The sequence below is a fragment of the Sinohyriopsis cumingii genome, unplaced genomic scaffold, assembly GCF_028554795.1.
Source record: "Sinohyriopsis cumingii isolate HCF-2022 unplaced genomic scaffold, ASM2855479v2 utg000198l, whole genome shotgun sequence".
Taxonomy (NCBI): domain Eukaryota; kingdom Metazoa; phylum Mollusca; class Bivalvia; order Unionida; family Unionidae; genus Sinohyriopsis; species Sinohyriopsis cumingii.
Window position 1 is genome coordinate 4,483,186 of NW_028315875.1, and position 17,009 is coordinate 4,500,194.

At 35.7% G+C, this 17,009-nt stretch overlaps 1 protein-coding gene across 1 annotated transcript in view; it reads left to right on the forward strand.

The window, feature by feature from the left end:
• LOC149774603 (uncharacterized) overlaps positions 1 to 16,561 on the forward strand; it is a 39,148-nt gene extending 22,587 nt beyond the window's left edge. Inside the window, exons 4-9 of the mRNA XM_089945037.1 lie at positions 167 to 307; positions 1,490 to 1,603; positions 5,455 to 5,568; positions 8,357 to 8,565; positions 9,127 to 9,391; positions 14,293 to 16,561. Coding sequence (XP_089801163.1) covers positions 167 to 307; positions 1,490 to 1,603; positions 5,455 to 5,568; positions 8,357 to 8,565; positions 9,127 to 9,391; positions 14,293 to 14,618 — 1,169 coding nt within the window. The 3' untranslated portion in view covers positions 14,619 to 16,561. The remainder of the gene's footprint in view (positions 1 to 166; positions 308 to 1,489; positions 1,604 to 5,454; positions 5,569 to 8,356; positions 8,566 to 9,126; positions 9,392 to 14,292) is intronic.
• Positions 16,562 to 17,009: the final 448 nt, after the last annotated feature.

Genomic DNA, 17,009 nt, shown 5'->3' on the forward strand with positions numbered 1-17,009 from the left:
CAGTCACATTATCCGGCCATCATGCCGACCAGTCCTAATACTAATCTCTTAATGCTGAGGGCCTAGCAAGGCAGCCGTTAGTACGCGTTTGGCCCGGGTTAGACATTCACCTGTAGTAAAGCGACGCTTATACTAATCCATATAACATATTATTGATATTTTGTAGGTGAATCCCCGTATTGGACAGGGCCAAACTTTCAGACAAGCTGGAAAGCCTACGTCCGTGTTCGAGCTTGGAGAGGATCAAGTTTACCGTTACCAGGATACCACGAAAATAATATCACTATTGATGCGCGGTCCACGGACAGTAAGTAGACGCAGTAGCAGTATTAGTTGAAGAAGTAGTTCTAGTTGTTGTTCTTGTTGGGTGTTACCAGTTTTAGCAGATATGGAAGTAGTAGCAGAGGTTCCTGGTTGTTGCTACTTGTATTGTTGTTGTTTTCCTATCAATGCGCAGGAGTAGGAAAATATAAAAAACACGCAAGTCCGTTTCATTAATTTTAGGGTTCCGTTCTGGAAAGTAAAATTTAAATGAGGAATAGAGGGCTGAACAGACAAATGAACAAATATTTAAAGAGAGTATTGTAACTGATATAACTCCTAATCAAACATTAAAATATTGAAATTCACAATCTTGCGTGGAGCCAAATTATATAACTGCACCGCTCCGGTGGCCTAGTGGTTGGAGCGTCCGCCTCGGAAGCGGGAGGTCATGGATTCGAACCCCGGCCGAGTCATACCAAAGACTTACAAAAATGGTACTAACAGTTGCCTCGCTTGGCGCTCAGCATTAAGAGGTTAGCGTTAGGACTGGTCGGCCTGGTGTCAGGATAATGTGACTGGGTGGGACATCATGCTACATGTCTGCGGCATGATGCCCCAGTGCTAGACATCACTATAAACTGCCACACTGCAGACATCGTAGCGATATGACTGAAAAATTGTTGAAAGCTACGTTAAACATACTAATCACACACACACACACACACACACACACACACACAGTGTGGTGTAAAGAGGGTTATAAATGACACCATCTTCATGTTAATATTATTGTCGATGGCATTGTTGTCATTGTTCGTTGTCGTCAAAGTCTTACAGTTTTGTTTTTTTAATATAACCAAATATCCATGTCTTTGATATGTTCTTGCGTTCTTGATTTAAAAAAAAATAACCAGTGTTGTAGAGGAATATTCCATTAAAGACAATAGTTTTCCCTGACATGGTTAAAAAATGAGTGGAGACAACAGTGACTGCATGCTTCATGAAATTGTCATCAAAGTTGAAATGTGATTGAAGAACTTATTGCAGACCAAATGATATCCTTGAGTAATGTTAAACAGTTTAATCTTGCTTGTATGGAATTTACTTGAATTTCACTCTTGCAAGACGTGTTCGTCGTACGCTATTAATAAATTGTATATAATTTGTACGACCCTTGCACATCAGTATTAGAGTATTATTATTATTATTATTATTATTATTACAGCATCTAAAGTCTATATTGAGAAGACCCATGGTTTAAGAAAATACCCTGTATATGTCAAGACACGGATTCACCTAACGAATGGACAATATGCCGGATGGGTTACGGACGCTTTAGGTTAGTATGTTTATTCGTGTAGTGCAAAAGCGCATCTCATGTTCTCTATGTGTATAATTGTTTGTATGTTGTATCAATTGACCTTTGTTCAAAACAGTTCAAATTAATTTGCCCACTCAATTGTAAAGCTATTCTTTTTAAGTCGGGAATTTTTGTTTTGTGGTAAAAATGCGTGATTCACAAAGCACATTAAGTTTATTCATTAAGTTTATTCAAACAGGACTTTGAAGTGTATTCCCACAGAATGTTTGAGTGCATTCACATATAATTGCACTTGAATCAGTTGATAAATGTAAAGAAGATTTTCAATGATCACAACAGAATCATGTGACCAATCCAAGTTACGTTTATGTCTGTATAAACTGCAAGAATACTTTATACTTCTATAGATAGTGTCACGTGCAAAGTAACTAATTTAACACTGAATCGGAAGGCATACACACTGCATGCCTTTTAAAACGAGATTAAAACGGTGAGTTTATATTTTATTTAAATAATTTAACAAATTGATTTGACAGAATCAATAACAAATCTATATAATTTTTCTGAAGATAAATATTTCTTTCCTTGATTAGGTTTGAAAAAAGCTTGGGAACTCAAAATCTGCAGCTTGTTACAAATGAATATAAAACTATAGGTAAATGGATATATGGATTGGGAGGAGGTGGCTTCAAAGACTTACATTACAACAATTGGATTAACAGTCCTGTGACGTATGACACCTACCGTGATAGTTACGATATGGCCGGGGGGGGGGGGGGAAGAGGGGTTATAACCCCGCTTCTCCCCATCGTAACTGTCATAGTCGATGCCTTGCACTGTTTGACTATTGGATCCCATCACTAGAACCATTTACCAATAGTCTTAGTTTCATTTGTAAGTAGCCCCTGTAGGTATCCTCAACTGTTGATGAACACACACAAAATTAGATTTAAAGAAGCCAACATTGGTTATTCACGTGTCTGGCAATAGACAGTTCGGCCAAGTGACAATGAACTCAAAAGCATCAAATCCAATAGTCATTTGTATGCCAAACAAAACAACACACTCTTTGCTCTGGATATTGAACTTCCACCCATATCACATATGCCAATTTAGATAAAAGATTAAGACCATGCTGTGGAATGTTCAAAACCTTAGATCGCCTACCATTGTTAGAATTATTTTGTTTGATGTAGCTATTACTTTACAGACGGATAATCCAATGTTCTATAAATAGCTACGTAGCAGATGCCCCCAACAAGACACTATACGCTTAAACAAGACTGTAAAATTGATAGGAAATATCTTTAAAAAATAACATTAATAAATAATTAAAATTAAAAAGAATTGCAATTATAAGAATTTAACGTTGTTTTCTGAGTTTGTCGTGGAATAAACTGTCAGTCACCGACTCAGCTTACATAACGCCCTTGGGCGTTAAACTCTTAAATAACTTTCAAATATATATGAAAAATCTTATAACAATGGGTAATGTCGACAGTCGTCTAATCTTTTCAAGAGGCTAATTGTCTCAAGGAGCTTATATGTTTGCCTATATTTTAGTTTGATACATCAGCGTAGCTAGGTGATGATTGCGGTAGCATGTACCCCTCCCCAAGTCAGAAACGTTTTGTAATGAAAAATTCTGGCATATTTTCTGAGTGCTTATTCAAGATAATATTTACTGACACAGACGGTGTTTCTCAAAGGTGATGCAAATAAACACATTATTGTAGTTTTTTTTAACATATCCTTTTCAAGTTTTCATACTTTTCAAAACATACACTCTATCCGTCATAGACATATCATTTTGACTGAACTCTTAATTTTTATGATCACGATTAATCTTTTAAAACTTAATAATCCATATTAATTAATGAAAAGGAAACAAAAGCAAATTACGCTGTTGCAACTAACTGCTCTGAGATTGCTTCTGTTTGCTTAAGTTTCACATGAGCATTTATAAGAACGCTGATATTTTTATTACAGACTTTTATTTAGAAATGTACACCATTAATGGATAATGAAGCATTGTTTCAAGTGTTTCATATTTACCCAAGTTCGTTACAACGTGTTTCTACCTGTATTGAAGGCATATTTTTATAGATCGGACTTTTTAAAGTTAACATGGCGACTTTTTCCCTAAATCTGGTCAGTTTCGTCGTTTTGTGTGTGTAAAAGATTGCCGTCTTCTTGCTTCAGTCAGAGAATGATTGATAAAAATGTATAACCTTAAGCGTAGATATAATGTCTGATCTTTAATAACACAAACTACAAGGACACAAGCTTTATAGAAACTACTATATTTGACCACTTCCTCGTGGGCTGGGGTTGGTAATGTAAATATATATCCCCTATATTTTATAATGGTCACTAAATGGAAAAATCAGTCTTTATATGGATTGTGCCATGTATCTTTTGATGTAATTATGATGCGTTATTTGCAATTAGTGCATCTGGCAAAGTCGACTGATACCGGTTATCTACTAGATGAGATACAAGCTGGTATAGAACAACCTTTTCTAAGATTTTTGATATGAATGGGAGATTAGAAACTGGGCGGTAGTTCTTTAAATAGTTATTGTCTAGTGTTGGTTTCTTCAGCAGTCTTTACAATGGCAGTGTTGAAAAATGATGGGAATTCCCCGGATGAGAGAGAGGTATTAATACCATCAGTTAGTGAAGGCAATACTGGATCTAAGCACTCAAGCAGCAGTGATGTTGGAATTGGATCAAGTGCACGTGACTTCGGTGCACTCTTCATCACGATTGTGTACGTACAAAATCCATAGAGACAGGTTCAAATGCTGCTAATGGTTGCCGATATGACTTTGGTGCACTCTTCATCACGATTGTACGTACACAATCCACAGAGACAGGTTCAAATGCTGCTAATGCTTGCCGCTCAAATTCTGTATCCCATTCATTTGCTACAGACGTAATTTATTATTTACGCGAACCTCGCTTTCTCTTCCTGTATATTATATTTTAAATTTTCGCAGCTCTCAATGCTCGATTTATCTTTCTGTTTTCATTATGAAAAATTGGTATATTATACACTTTATCACAACGGGCATGCAATACTTTACATGGAATCTGTATCGCTGAAAGAAAATCAGGGGGTAAATTCTAGAACAAAGACAATAGTAATATGTGTAATTCCTGCCTACAGCCAAGTAAAGTACTGATTTTCTACTGGGCAATGAACTTGGACATATACTGCTTAAGCAGCTGTTTTGCATCCGAAATGCAAGTCTGGCCTTAGAGCAACAACAATAGCATATACAAGGAGAAAAATAGATGTGTGTACAGAGTAGCTAAGCAGACATAGTGCAAGCATTTTAATTAATAGTAATTCGCTAACTTAAATCAGTCACATCACAGACTCTTACATGTTTCACTATTTTATTACACACTGCCCGCTCGATTTAATTTAGCCAATTGAAAACATCATTGTGTTTTGCTTTAATTTGGGCTATTATTCTTCATATTGTGTTTTGAATGTAATTTTCTTTTGCGTATGCGAAGTTTGTTTTAGATTTTAGCATGATGCTTGATATATATATATATATATATATATATATATATATATATATATATATATATATATATATATATATATATATATATAAGGGCTGAAACAACCATTTATTAGCAAACAACAAAGAGGAAAAGTTAGGAAGAACATTTATATATCATTTGAATGCATATGATTATTTGACATATAAAAACCAGTCATTGTACAATGGTGGAACCTCATGCCCATTTCGTGCTTTTGGAATTGCTCGTTGTAGCTTGTAAATTTTTAAGGAATGAAAAGTTGAAGGAACGAAAGCAAGTAAACATGTTTTACCCGGTGAATTTTACAGGGTCCACGATGATTGCCTACTCAGTACAGCAATGGTGGTACCGAACGATAGGGGTAATTTCTGCCTATGATGACTCCCATGTTAGGGTCTGGGTTCATTCGCAACAACAATTTGGTAAGTGCTTTTTAAAAGTGTTTGTGATTCGCTATGATGGTACAAAAGGAATGAAGAATTTCTGAACTTTTTATCATTTATAGAAGACGGTGTAACTGGAAAGAGAGTGGATTCTTTGACGTTAAAAATTAATATAACTTCGAAAGTATGCCCATGCTGTTATAGCTGTAAATAATTACAATTACTCTGAGGGTGACAACACATATGAGTCCAAAATATATATACATATATTCTTGGTTTCTCAGTATGGAACTTCACTACAAATGTATTAGCCTTGTTTTTACATCATTATTTCTTGTTAAAATCTGTCTCAGATATATAAAATCGAGCTGAACTAAATACAAATATTTATACGCAAGATAGAAAATCTAACTCCTTTTCATTTTAAATATTTTATTCGTTTATTCATAATAGCATAATTATGTGCAACGGTTCACAAAATGTTTGTTTCAAGTAAGATGTTCTCGTATTAATTTTATGTTGATTGTGACGTATGTTTTGAATTTACCAAGACGGGAGTCTGTTTAAAAAGTTGCAACCAATCGTCCAAACAAAACTTTGTCACACACGATTTTCTGTGGCAAGAACAAAGACTGTGCCGAGAAACGATTTTAAACGGGTTTAGAGAGATAGATTTTTTCCTAAAAGTATTTGAGGCTCGAAATGCCGGCATTAATTATAATAAAACATTGATAATGTAAATTTGAAATAAACTTCTTGAGAAAATGAATTGGATGATTATTAGGAACAAATTAAACTGGATCTCTTTAATGTATACATAGTATCTACAATATCAGTTTGTAAAGTATTTACAGTAATTAACCAGTGCACTATATCTGCTTTCAAGATATGACCACTCCGCCCTACTCAACCCAAAACAAACGCAACACGAACTAATCAGATATAACATGAACTCCTATCAGTTTTATGTGTGGTTTCTAAAACACAATGGCCAGAATCATGCCTAAAATACCCTGCTTCTATTTATTTTCATAAATTTGGGTTTTGGGAATGAAGCTCAGTTCATTCGGTGGTTATGGTTCCTACGCTGTAAGGGTATTTATAATGGGCATGAAAGTTTGTGTCAGGAATTTTTCATAAGAAGACGTCATGAATATATTTTTATTATATGCTCATTTGTTTCTCCGTTAACTTTACATTGTCAGATTTGTTCAGTATTTTACGATATTGCACTCGCGCGCATATTGCATTCATAAAGGGACTACATTCTATAGTAAACAAAATATGGACGCAGACGCAAACACTTTTGATGTGCAAACAAATTATATACACTCACGTAGTAGGCGCTTTTCGGTTTGGTTGAATAAATTTGTTTCTGAATGAACTAAAGCAGATGTTTCGTGTACTGCCACATACCAGCTGCTTCGCTACATTCCGCGTTAACTTTTTTGATACAATATTTTGGATTTAGGAGGGCGATATATGTCAGATTTCACAAAATACTGGGTCTTTACAAATAACATGCAAGTGACAAGGCTTACACTGTCTTCTTTAGCTGGTAATAAGAATGGCAAAAACTATACTCACAGTTTGGATTTTCTCAAAACGTACTTTCTTAGTTCTGCAAATCCGAATTACATGAGCCATGTCATGGGTTCTCAAGCTTGATTTCACATTTCGAAATTGCACCGTAATTTCGACTATATTTCAAGTGCAATTACATCCTCCTTATTTCACTTAAAAAAGAAATAAACATTATATTCCATAGCTTCTTTTTGATAATTGCAATCGAAAGATTTCAAACATTGAGTAACAGAACAAAAAGCACTTGCATATGTCAACACGCTGCTCCGTCGCTGCTGAAATACGATGCATTTCATGTATAAATGTCACAGATGAATCCAAGCTATCATCACGAAATTTCGTAAAAACAATACAAATACCAAACTCTAGTCATTCCAGATCAATTGGAAAAGTTGTTGCAATGCACATTCATTCACAATATGACTCAACATTTCAATTTTAAGCAGACCAAGACGCCACTTTGTTTTCGAAAGTTATGTCTAGCATGCGACTAAGTTCAAATTTATTTGGGCGGAGTTATGTGCGCGACAATATTGTTGCTGTTGTGTAATGATGAATCTGCGCTTGTGTATTTAATTGGAATACAGTAGACTTTTGTTTGCATCATTAAGCTTTAGGTAGAACAAGAAAATGAGCATCTGATAAAAAGGTTACTGCATTTGTATGGGAAAATATGAACTCGTTTTTTTCGAATGAATATACTATACTCCCAACGTCGTGCAGTATTTCCATCAGAAAAAAAACAAACAAACTCGTTCATATTTTTCCATACAAATGCAGTAACCTATAAATATATTACACATACAAAAACGTATTTCAACAATATTTTAACTTCGCTCGGTACGTACATTTGTTGTTTTTAAATTGGTCTAACTCGCTATATGATAATTAATTCAGAGCAAGGCGTGAACTATTTATCACAGAGTTATGAAAACACGGTAGCGGATTCTTTAAATTGAGCGTAACGTTGACTGCGCTTGTAAACAGCCTAACGACTATCTTTGCACTGGTTGGAACCGTTAAGTCCAATGACCATCTTTGCACAAGTTGGAATCGTAAAGCCCAGCCACTATCTTTGCACAAGTTGGAACTGCTAAGCCTAACGGTCATCTTTGCACAGGTTGGAAATACACGAGCGCGGCGAGGGTCATATATACTTCGTTGTATACAATTGGTTCTGTAAGTTTAAATATAAATATTCACATCGTTCTCCACGTTTATGAAATTTATATCGTATTTTTAGGTGCGATATTCTCAACAGAGGATGGCTGGGGATCACCTTATCACATGAATCCAACAACTCAGGGCCGTGTTGAAATTTTGGCCTGGAATGACTTTGGTTACCCACCGTTGATAAAAACGTCGTATGACATTGGACCAGGAGTAGCTAATGAACAACTAGAATTCCCCATTAACAAAATGACAGTTGATGAACTTTTCTTCGATGTGATGGTAATTTACCAAAGTTAGAAGCGAAATTATATTTTCTATCACAAACATACTGATACATGCCAAAACAAACATATGTTGACAGCGAATATGTATTGATTGTGTGCTTTTGATTTTTCGTGGTTTTGATTAAAATGATTTTAAGTTCTGAAAATAGTTGACTGGGGATGTTTTCCACGCAAAAATCATTCTTCGTTGGGTCCTTAAATTGGTTGTTTTAACAAACAAAATATTATTAAATTTGGTCCTTTACAAAATAATTAAATTCGTAAATAAGAAAGCAGTAGATAATTATAATTCCATCTCTTGCCAAAGTACAACTGAATTTGAAAGTTCTCATTTGGCGTCGGATGGGAAAAGCGTTAAAATATGTTTATTTTTTTTTTTTTTACGATTTCTATATGATAGAGTAAGTATTTAACTTTAATTTATTATTATTAGATTTCTGTTTCTTAATGAAGCTAAGACTGACATTCAAAACATTTTGTTGAGTCGACATATTGCAAAGTTGTAGCAAGTAAATATTCTTCAACCACCGATATTAAATATTTTAAAACTGTACAGGTCGAGGCAAAACAAGGTAATAACGCGAGATTCCGTTTTCGGGGAGTCGGTAGTGCTATGACCAACACCTGGAACCTGAACAGCGTATGCGGCTACGGGGGTCTCATTTACGCTTATAACAACCAATCTGTCAGACTCTGGCGTCCAACATCTGGTCATGGAGGTTACACTGCATGCATAGGGAGTATTTTTGGTAACGGACAGAATTCGCTTGCACAGGAAAATGCTCGGGTTGTCATTACAGTTTGGACACTTTTCCCATTGAGTAAGTACAAATTGCTTAGTATAATATCCAATGATTGAGAATAAATAATACGTTTTTGTAGTATTCAGAAACAAGGCTTATTCAAACAGATGTCACTCTACCCGTAACCATTTCGAAACAAAAATAAGACAAATATACCGGGTTCGAGCCTGAAGAGCAATACTGTATAAAACGAATAGCAGGATGAATAATGTAATGCATTTTTATCTAGTCCTTAACTTTGATAACGTTCATGTATCAAGAAAGATAAGATAAGCGGGATGTAGTTGAGCTAAATATTCATGTCATATTTGCATAAACATACCAGAAGTAGAATCGGGCAGTACTAAATCCTACATTGGATTTGAGCGTTGAATTTTCAGATGTACTTATGCTGTATGACAAAAACAAATATCTGTCTCAAAATAGATGTTTTCGTGCCTAAATAAAAAATGAAAGTGTTTCTATGGCATAAAGTAGATAAAAGAGATATCAATTACATTGCATCAACACTTTTTTATTGCATATTCATGCATACACGAACGGTAATTGTAATGTGTTTCAAATCGATGTAATTTATCTTTTCACCACAATGGTTCTTGCCCAATTTTATTACGAAGGGGACTAAAGTCACACCTTCTACTACGAATGAAAGGAAATTGCTTGTACGCAGGTCTAGTAGTATGCGATTAGGAATGACCCCATCGACCAAGGATAACATTTTTCAATCAGTTAGTAAATTTCAATGGACAGCTACCCAACTTGATCGTTAGCCTAGTGTTATTTGTTGCATAATCGTTTGGCAGGATATAAACTTGTCTGACCGAACGGGGCGAAAGTAGACATTTTATCATATAATGTATGCAAATTCAACTGATTATATTTTCTTTGTAGCTTTACAATACACCTATGAATATTGTTTAAGTAATTGGAAACAATAGTTAAAGACGGAACAGGATGGTTTCAAATAAATATATATGCAAACGAATAGGCGGAACATTCTCCATTTTTAGGCGGGGTAAGTTGATGAATGTTTTTAATTCACCGACCATAATACCTTAGAAGAACAAATCCGGTCTTGCAAATCAAGCCCTCTCAGGTCCTATTTTAGCTAAAATTAAGCTTAAAATTGTCTTCTCAAATATGTGGGAAACACACAAGAGAGGTCTCTCACTGGATAGATGGATTAGGGCTAGAACTTTCCCTACTTCAGTTATTACTTCCGCTCTTAATATGAAGCACGCTCTTATAGAGACCTCCCGAAAATACCAATAAAGTTTCCTCATTACTGAGAGAGTTGGAGGAGTTGGTCATATAAGAGAAGCATACCCCGTCTATATAGTTCAACTATTTCTAGCGATTTCCTGTCTGACACGAAGCTGTTTTAAATTTTTTTATTAACATCTTCGTCCTGCTTGGAATTATGTTCATTCAATAATGTATACTTGACCAGATATAATTATGTGGTCTCTGACTAGGTACAGGTTATATTAGACACCAAAAAAGTCGTGCTTAAAATGTATATAGGTATTAATTCCTTCACTAGCGTCCTCATCTCGGTAAGTTTATGCGACTGACTGTATAATTGAATAAAACCAAGATGATCGAACAGGTACTTTATAAAGACATATGCATTGTTCACCAGAGTCCATTTCACAATAAGTTTACAGGGGCCCCGAGTGGCCGAGTGGTCCAAAGCGCTCTCCGTTACGGATCACTGCCATCTCACCTCTGTCTGCGTGGGTTCGAGTCTCCGATTCGGCCAATGTGGGTATGTGAGAAAGCTTGCCAGTAGCTTCTCGTTGGTCGGTGGTTCTTTCCGGGGCTTTTCCCGGGTTCTTCCTCCACCATTAATACTGACCCCCATATATTGCATATCATGTGCTGAAAAATGGCGTTAAACCATACAACAACAACAACAACAACAATAAGTTTACACAACGATTTCACTCGTTTCGGTCGTTATTACGTCCAATCAAATTACGTGTACTTTACCTTATATAAGATTTGTGGCACTCGTCGTCTAGAAGTACACAGCATAATTCGCGACATATAATTGGAGTCCACTTCACGGTAGACTGATTTGACATGTAAAGCTTATCGTTTTGCTCTGAATTTACAGGTGTCAACAAATGTGTAGAATTGCTTGTTCTCCGTATGGAAGGCATGTACTTTAAACTGACCTGGGACAATACTATTACGTGTGAGGGTGTAATTTAGGTTATATATGAGACATAAAGGCATGACAGACTGCGAGTCAATAGGCTACAATCGGATTGAAATGATAAACGGTTACGGAGAAGGCACATAGATGCCCTAATTAGAGAAGAGGACGCCGAGGAGTATTGCAGTCGACGCAGAAACACTGGAAGCAGAGAGCTCGCCGGCGAAATGCATCCCCAGATCCAGTTCCCGCTTTGCCTGTTTAAGTGGAACATACATTTTGGTGGTATCGTTAGGTGTTTAAGTGGAACATACATTTTTGTGGTATCGTTAGGGCTCAATCGTCGTTGGAACGACAGCCATTCTACGACTCTAAAGAATGACATTTGAGGCACTTTGACAGAAATAAACACCAGCCCAGCCACAACCTCAGCTGGTGCAGATATGGACTAGTTGCTGACATCAGATATCTTCAAGCCCGTCCTGTCTATATTAATCTGGTATCGTCAGGAAGAAAATGATGACCCTGTTCCGTCAAAACCAGGCTCTGCCGTCAAATGTAGATTGTTCACAATCAACACTAACTTCGATCACCCCATCACTTAAACATGAGGGTAATTATTACGATTATCTAATATTGCGTGTCCTTTCCATGGATCATGAACTTGGCGGCGTCAGAAAAAATGATTGACGGCACTGTCAGATGCAGAACGTTTACGGTCAAAACCTAATCAATTCAAGCATATTCCTAATCTTGATGGACAACTTAAGATGATATAATATCAACTGCATGATGACCCCGTGTTGCCCCACTATCAATTTAGTGCCACGATACTCGGTTATTCTCAGAGGCCTGGGTCGGTCCATAGCCATGAATCAGTCCATAATATTACAGATCCATCACGATCCAATGCCCTCACCAACCAACTTCGAACGGCTCTAGAACAGACCGTCACGACGTACTATTACAGTAGCGAGTACTGCGATGTTAGAGTTCTATTTAACTGGATGATTGGCGACACTGTCTGTATTCATTACTACCACTTTGCTAACCCAAACATGAAAAACGATCCTTTTCCATCAAGACTGGACAATGTCATCAGCTATAGATCCTATATCATCAATACCGCTTCCGATACGATCTTTTCTTATGCCGGGGTGGACTGGTTATAGTAATCCAATATCCTGTCCACAGATCATAACACTGGTTTCAGCATGTAAATCTCTATTCGTTATAAAAACCTATGTAGGTCAGCGTCTATTATAATGAGACAGCATTTTGGTGTCACGACATGGCCAGTATAATATTACAGTGTCCAATTCACGAATGGACCCATTTCAGTCTATTGTGAAGTTTGTGCCACAGCAGCCAGGTAATGTTACAGAACCAGAGCTGCTCATAACTCAACCTTTTATCGGTCACTGGCCATTACAAATATGTCAAATTACAACTATCACGAACCAGCGTCGAACGGCATCGCGGCCCATCGCGATTTGCCAGATTGGTACATCGACGTTACAGTCCCAGAGGCCCGGTTCTATACCCAGATCATTCAAACCATTTCAAACAACAGTCTAGAGTGTACAGTGTGAAAACTACTAGTGAATACATTCTCTATCATCATTAGTCGATCCAACGAACTTTTGTCCGACTGTGTTACAGACATATTAAAGGGTTCTATTTCAGTAATATGAATATGGCCTAGTTTCGTCCACTGCTACCCTTAAGAGGCAACATTTGATTCAGTGTCATAACTATAAGTCCTATGTTTACCGTGGTTTCAAGGGTTGTTTCTTCAGAAATCTAACTACAACCTAAACCTTTCATAAAGAACCCAGTCTTTGATTTTGAAACCACTTTCCTTGGTAAGCCCTTGATCATATAACCTGATAAGGGCTTTGAAGCGGTAACCGAAGAAAATGAAACTGTTGGAGGAGAGATATCTCGTTTTTCTATGCCATGTAAGAGAAAGGGGTCGATATTTAAGCTCAGGCTACATCATCCTGTTTAAGATGAATGAAATCATTTCGACTCATGAAGTTAGGTCAGCTATCACGTGCATAGCATTTAGACGCAACCGTCCCCTATCGAACATTACACTATCCGTGCGATGGCAGGAAAAAACAATTTGTTTAGCTGATCTCCAAGGTAGTTTTTCCCAAGGACCCAATTTGACCCGATTATCAAAACCAACATACAACCTTCCCAATTCATTTGACAACTTCTCTCAGATGCAACTGTGAGACTTTTGGTGTGATTGGTAAATATTTTTTCCAGAGCAGGCAGCCACCTATAGGCATACGGGGTTACTATTCAAGCCTATCGATATTTAAAGAGTTGAATCTGTCTTACATACCTTGGATGACCGGAGATGGGACATCTCCGGTAATGGGATATCATTGCCTTCATCTATTACTTTGTTTTCTTCAGGTATTATGATCGGTTAACGTATTTGAAGAAAACAGTTTTCCGATTAAAATATGTTTCTTCTATGATACTTAGCGTATAATTCGGATACACCCACCCAACCTTTCCGCAGTTACATTCAACAGACATAGCGTGCAGGGGAAGGGCTGGATTTGCGAGGTCGTGGTCGGACTGCTAACGTTTTATGAGTGAGGAAGTTATATCGAAGAGACATATTTTACTCACAAAATTGGTTTCTATTCATTATATATTTTTATATACATTGTATATTATAGGACACGATTACTGCAGAATATAAAATTCATTATATGTTATAATATTTTTCCTTCAGCTAGCTCCACAGTAGATCTGCCAGTTATTGCTTGTGCGTATTTGTCACTCCTACGTGCGGACTCGGACCTGAGCACGATGCCATTTGCCCAGTATCCCTCGGCAGACACGGAGTATGATTGTTATAACCAATGTATTAAGTATCGAAACTGTACAGTCTTTTCTGTCGGAAATGGAAGTTGCAAGCTTTTCCCTGTAAATGAACCAGCAGCCAGGATCGACATGATTGGCACAAAGATATGGGCTTTCAAATGGCAAAAGCAGTATATATGTAATTCTACAAGCTACATCCCAGAATTATGCTCGTATCATACCTTAAATCCCTAATAGGCATTTGTTTGTAAAATATGGCAACGTCTTACTAAATTCTTGAACTTACAAACCAGCCCATTCTAAGTAGGATATTTTTCATGACTATTTTCCTTATTTGGATAAAGCTAGTCGGACTCCTAATCTGGTGATGCTTAATCAATTTTCTAATCAGGAGAAGGTTAATCTGATCAGTTTCGTATCTAGTGAAAGATGAGCAGCTTCCCAATCTCAATAATGCTAATCATTTTCCAAATTTGGAGAAAACATAGTAGTTTTTTAATCTGTAGAAAGCTATTCAGTTTCCTAAACTGGAAAAAGTAAATCCTTGTCCAAATTTAGAGAAAACTTATAAGTTTCCTAATCTGGTGAAGGTTAATCAGTTCCTTAATCAAGTGAAACATTTATAATCTGAAGAGAGCTAATCAGTTTTCTAATGTAGAAAAAGCTAATCAGTTTCCTAATCTCAAGAAAGCTAATTGGTTTTCTAATCTAAAGAACGGATTTTAGTTTCATAATCTAATGAAGGTCAATCAGTTTCCTATTCTGGTGAAGGTTAATTAATTTCCTAATCTCGTGGGGGTTAATCAGTTTCCTAATGTTGTAAAAGCTAACCCATTTCCTAATCTCAACAAAGCTAATAGTTTTCCTAATTTCTAGCAATCTATTTGGCTTCATAATCTAGTGATGGTCAATCAGTTTCCTAATTCTGTTGAAGGTCAATCTGTTTCCTAATATGGTGAAGGTCAGTCAGTTTCCTAATCTGATGAATGTTAATCAGTTCCTAATCAAGTGACACTTTTATAATCTGAAGAGAGATCATCAGTTTTCTAATGTGGAAAAAGATAATCATCTTCCTAATCTCAAGGAAGGTAATTGGTTTCCTAATGTAGAGAAGGGTATTTAGTTTGATAATCTAGTAAATGTCCATCAGATTCCTAATCTGGTGAAGATTAATCAGTTTCCTAATTTGGTGAAGGTTAATCAGTTTCCAAATATTTTGAAAATTAACCAGTTTCTTAATCTGGTAATGGTTAACCAGTTTTCTAATCTGGTTGAGGTTAATCAGTTTTCTAATTTGGGTAAAGCTAGCCAGTTTCCTAATCTCAATAAAGCTAATCAGTGTCCTAATATAGAGGAGGTTAATCAGTTTCCTAATCTGAAGAATTCTAATCTATAAATGGGCCGCTGACAATTTGAACATGTATAACTTGAAAATTTTAACAAGTATACCCTTTTATTATTGATGAGCGGCTCGTTATGAGAGATTAATTGGTTTATCAAACGGTATATTCGCATAAAAAACGGTCTGTAATTATTTAATGAATGATTTAGTGCTAAGCAGGAGTTTCAACTCGTTACAGAATAGTGCAAACGCCATTCTTTTGTTTCACTTTCGGCAAACTTTTGTGCACTTGTATTCATGAAACCTTTTGTGTACTTTTATTATTGAAAACATTTGTATTAACGAATATTTGATGCATACGAAAGCATGTATATATATATATATATATATATATATATATATATATATATATATATTATGAAATTATCAGTTTGTGTACAATTATTGATAATAAAAGAATTGGAGTAATTATTCTCTTCTGAATTGTGATGATAGTAAAATAGTAACAGAACACGTATTAAATCATGACAGAATGTTAATTAATTACTCTGATAATAAATCACTAATGAAAGATAATAAAAAAGATAGATAAAACTAAATGAGATATTTACTGCATTAACTTATTTTGTGAAGTACACTTGTACAAACGCTTTATCTCCAGCATCATTGTAGCTAGCGGGTTAGGTGTTCAGTTTGGATTTACGCATGCTTAAATTGTATGTGTAGCTCTTGGAAATTTGCTATGGTTTCGTTTGCTTTATTCGTAACTGTTTTTGCTGTTATAAACGCTTCAAATGAAAGTAAATGAAATAATAAAATCCTCGATTCTTAGAAATTTCTCTTCCAGAAAATGTGCTATTGACCTTAATGAAAAATATGCATCATGATCTTAGTTAACATCTTAAAAGAAAAGGTCACAATATTCCTCGTATGAGACAAACAGATGGATCAACCTAGCCTATAGTATTAAACTCAGGTAAATCAAAACTAACATGATGTCAAATCTCCTATACAACATATATTCAAATACAGTAGTTATGGAGCCATGTAAATGCATTTTATTTTAAGGTAAATAATGTTTGTTTTTCACCTAGAAAAAGGCAAATATATATATATATATATATATATATATATATATATATATATATATATATATATATATATATATATATATATATATATATATATATATATGCATTAACATATTTCTTCTGCCTACTATTATCAAGCATTCTTCTACAGGAATCCAGGGCTGGCACTTTCCCATTCTGTCTGGTGCATAT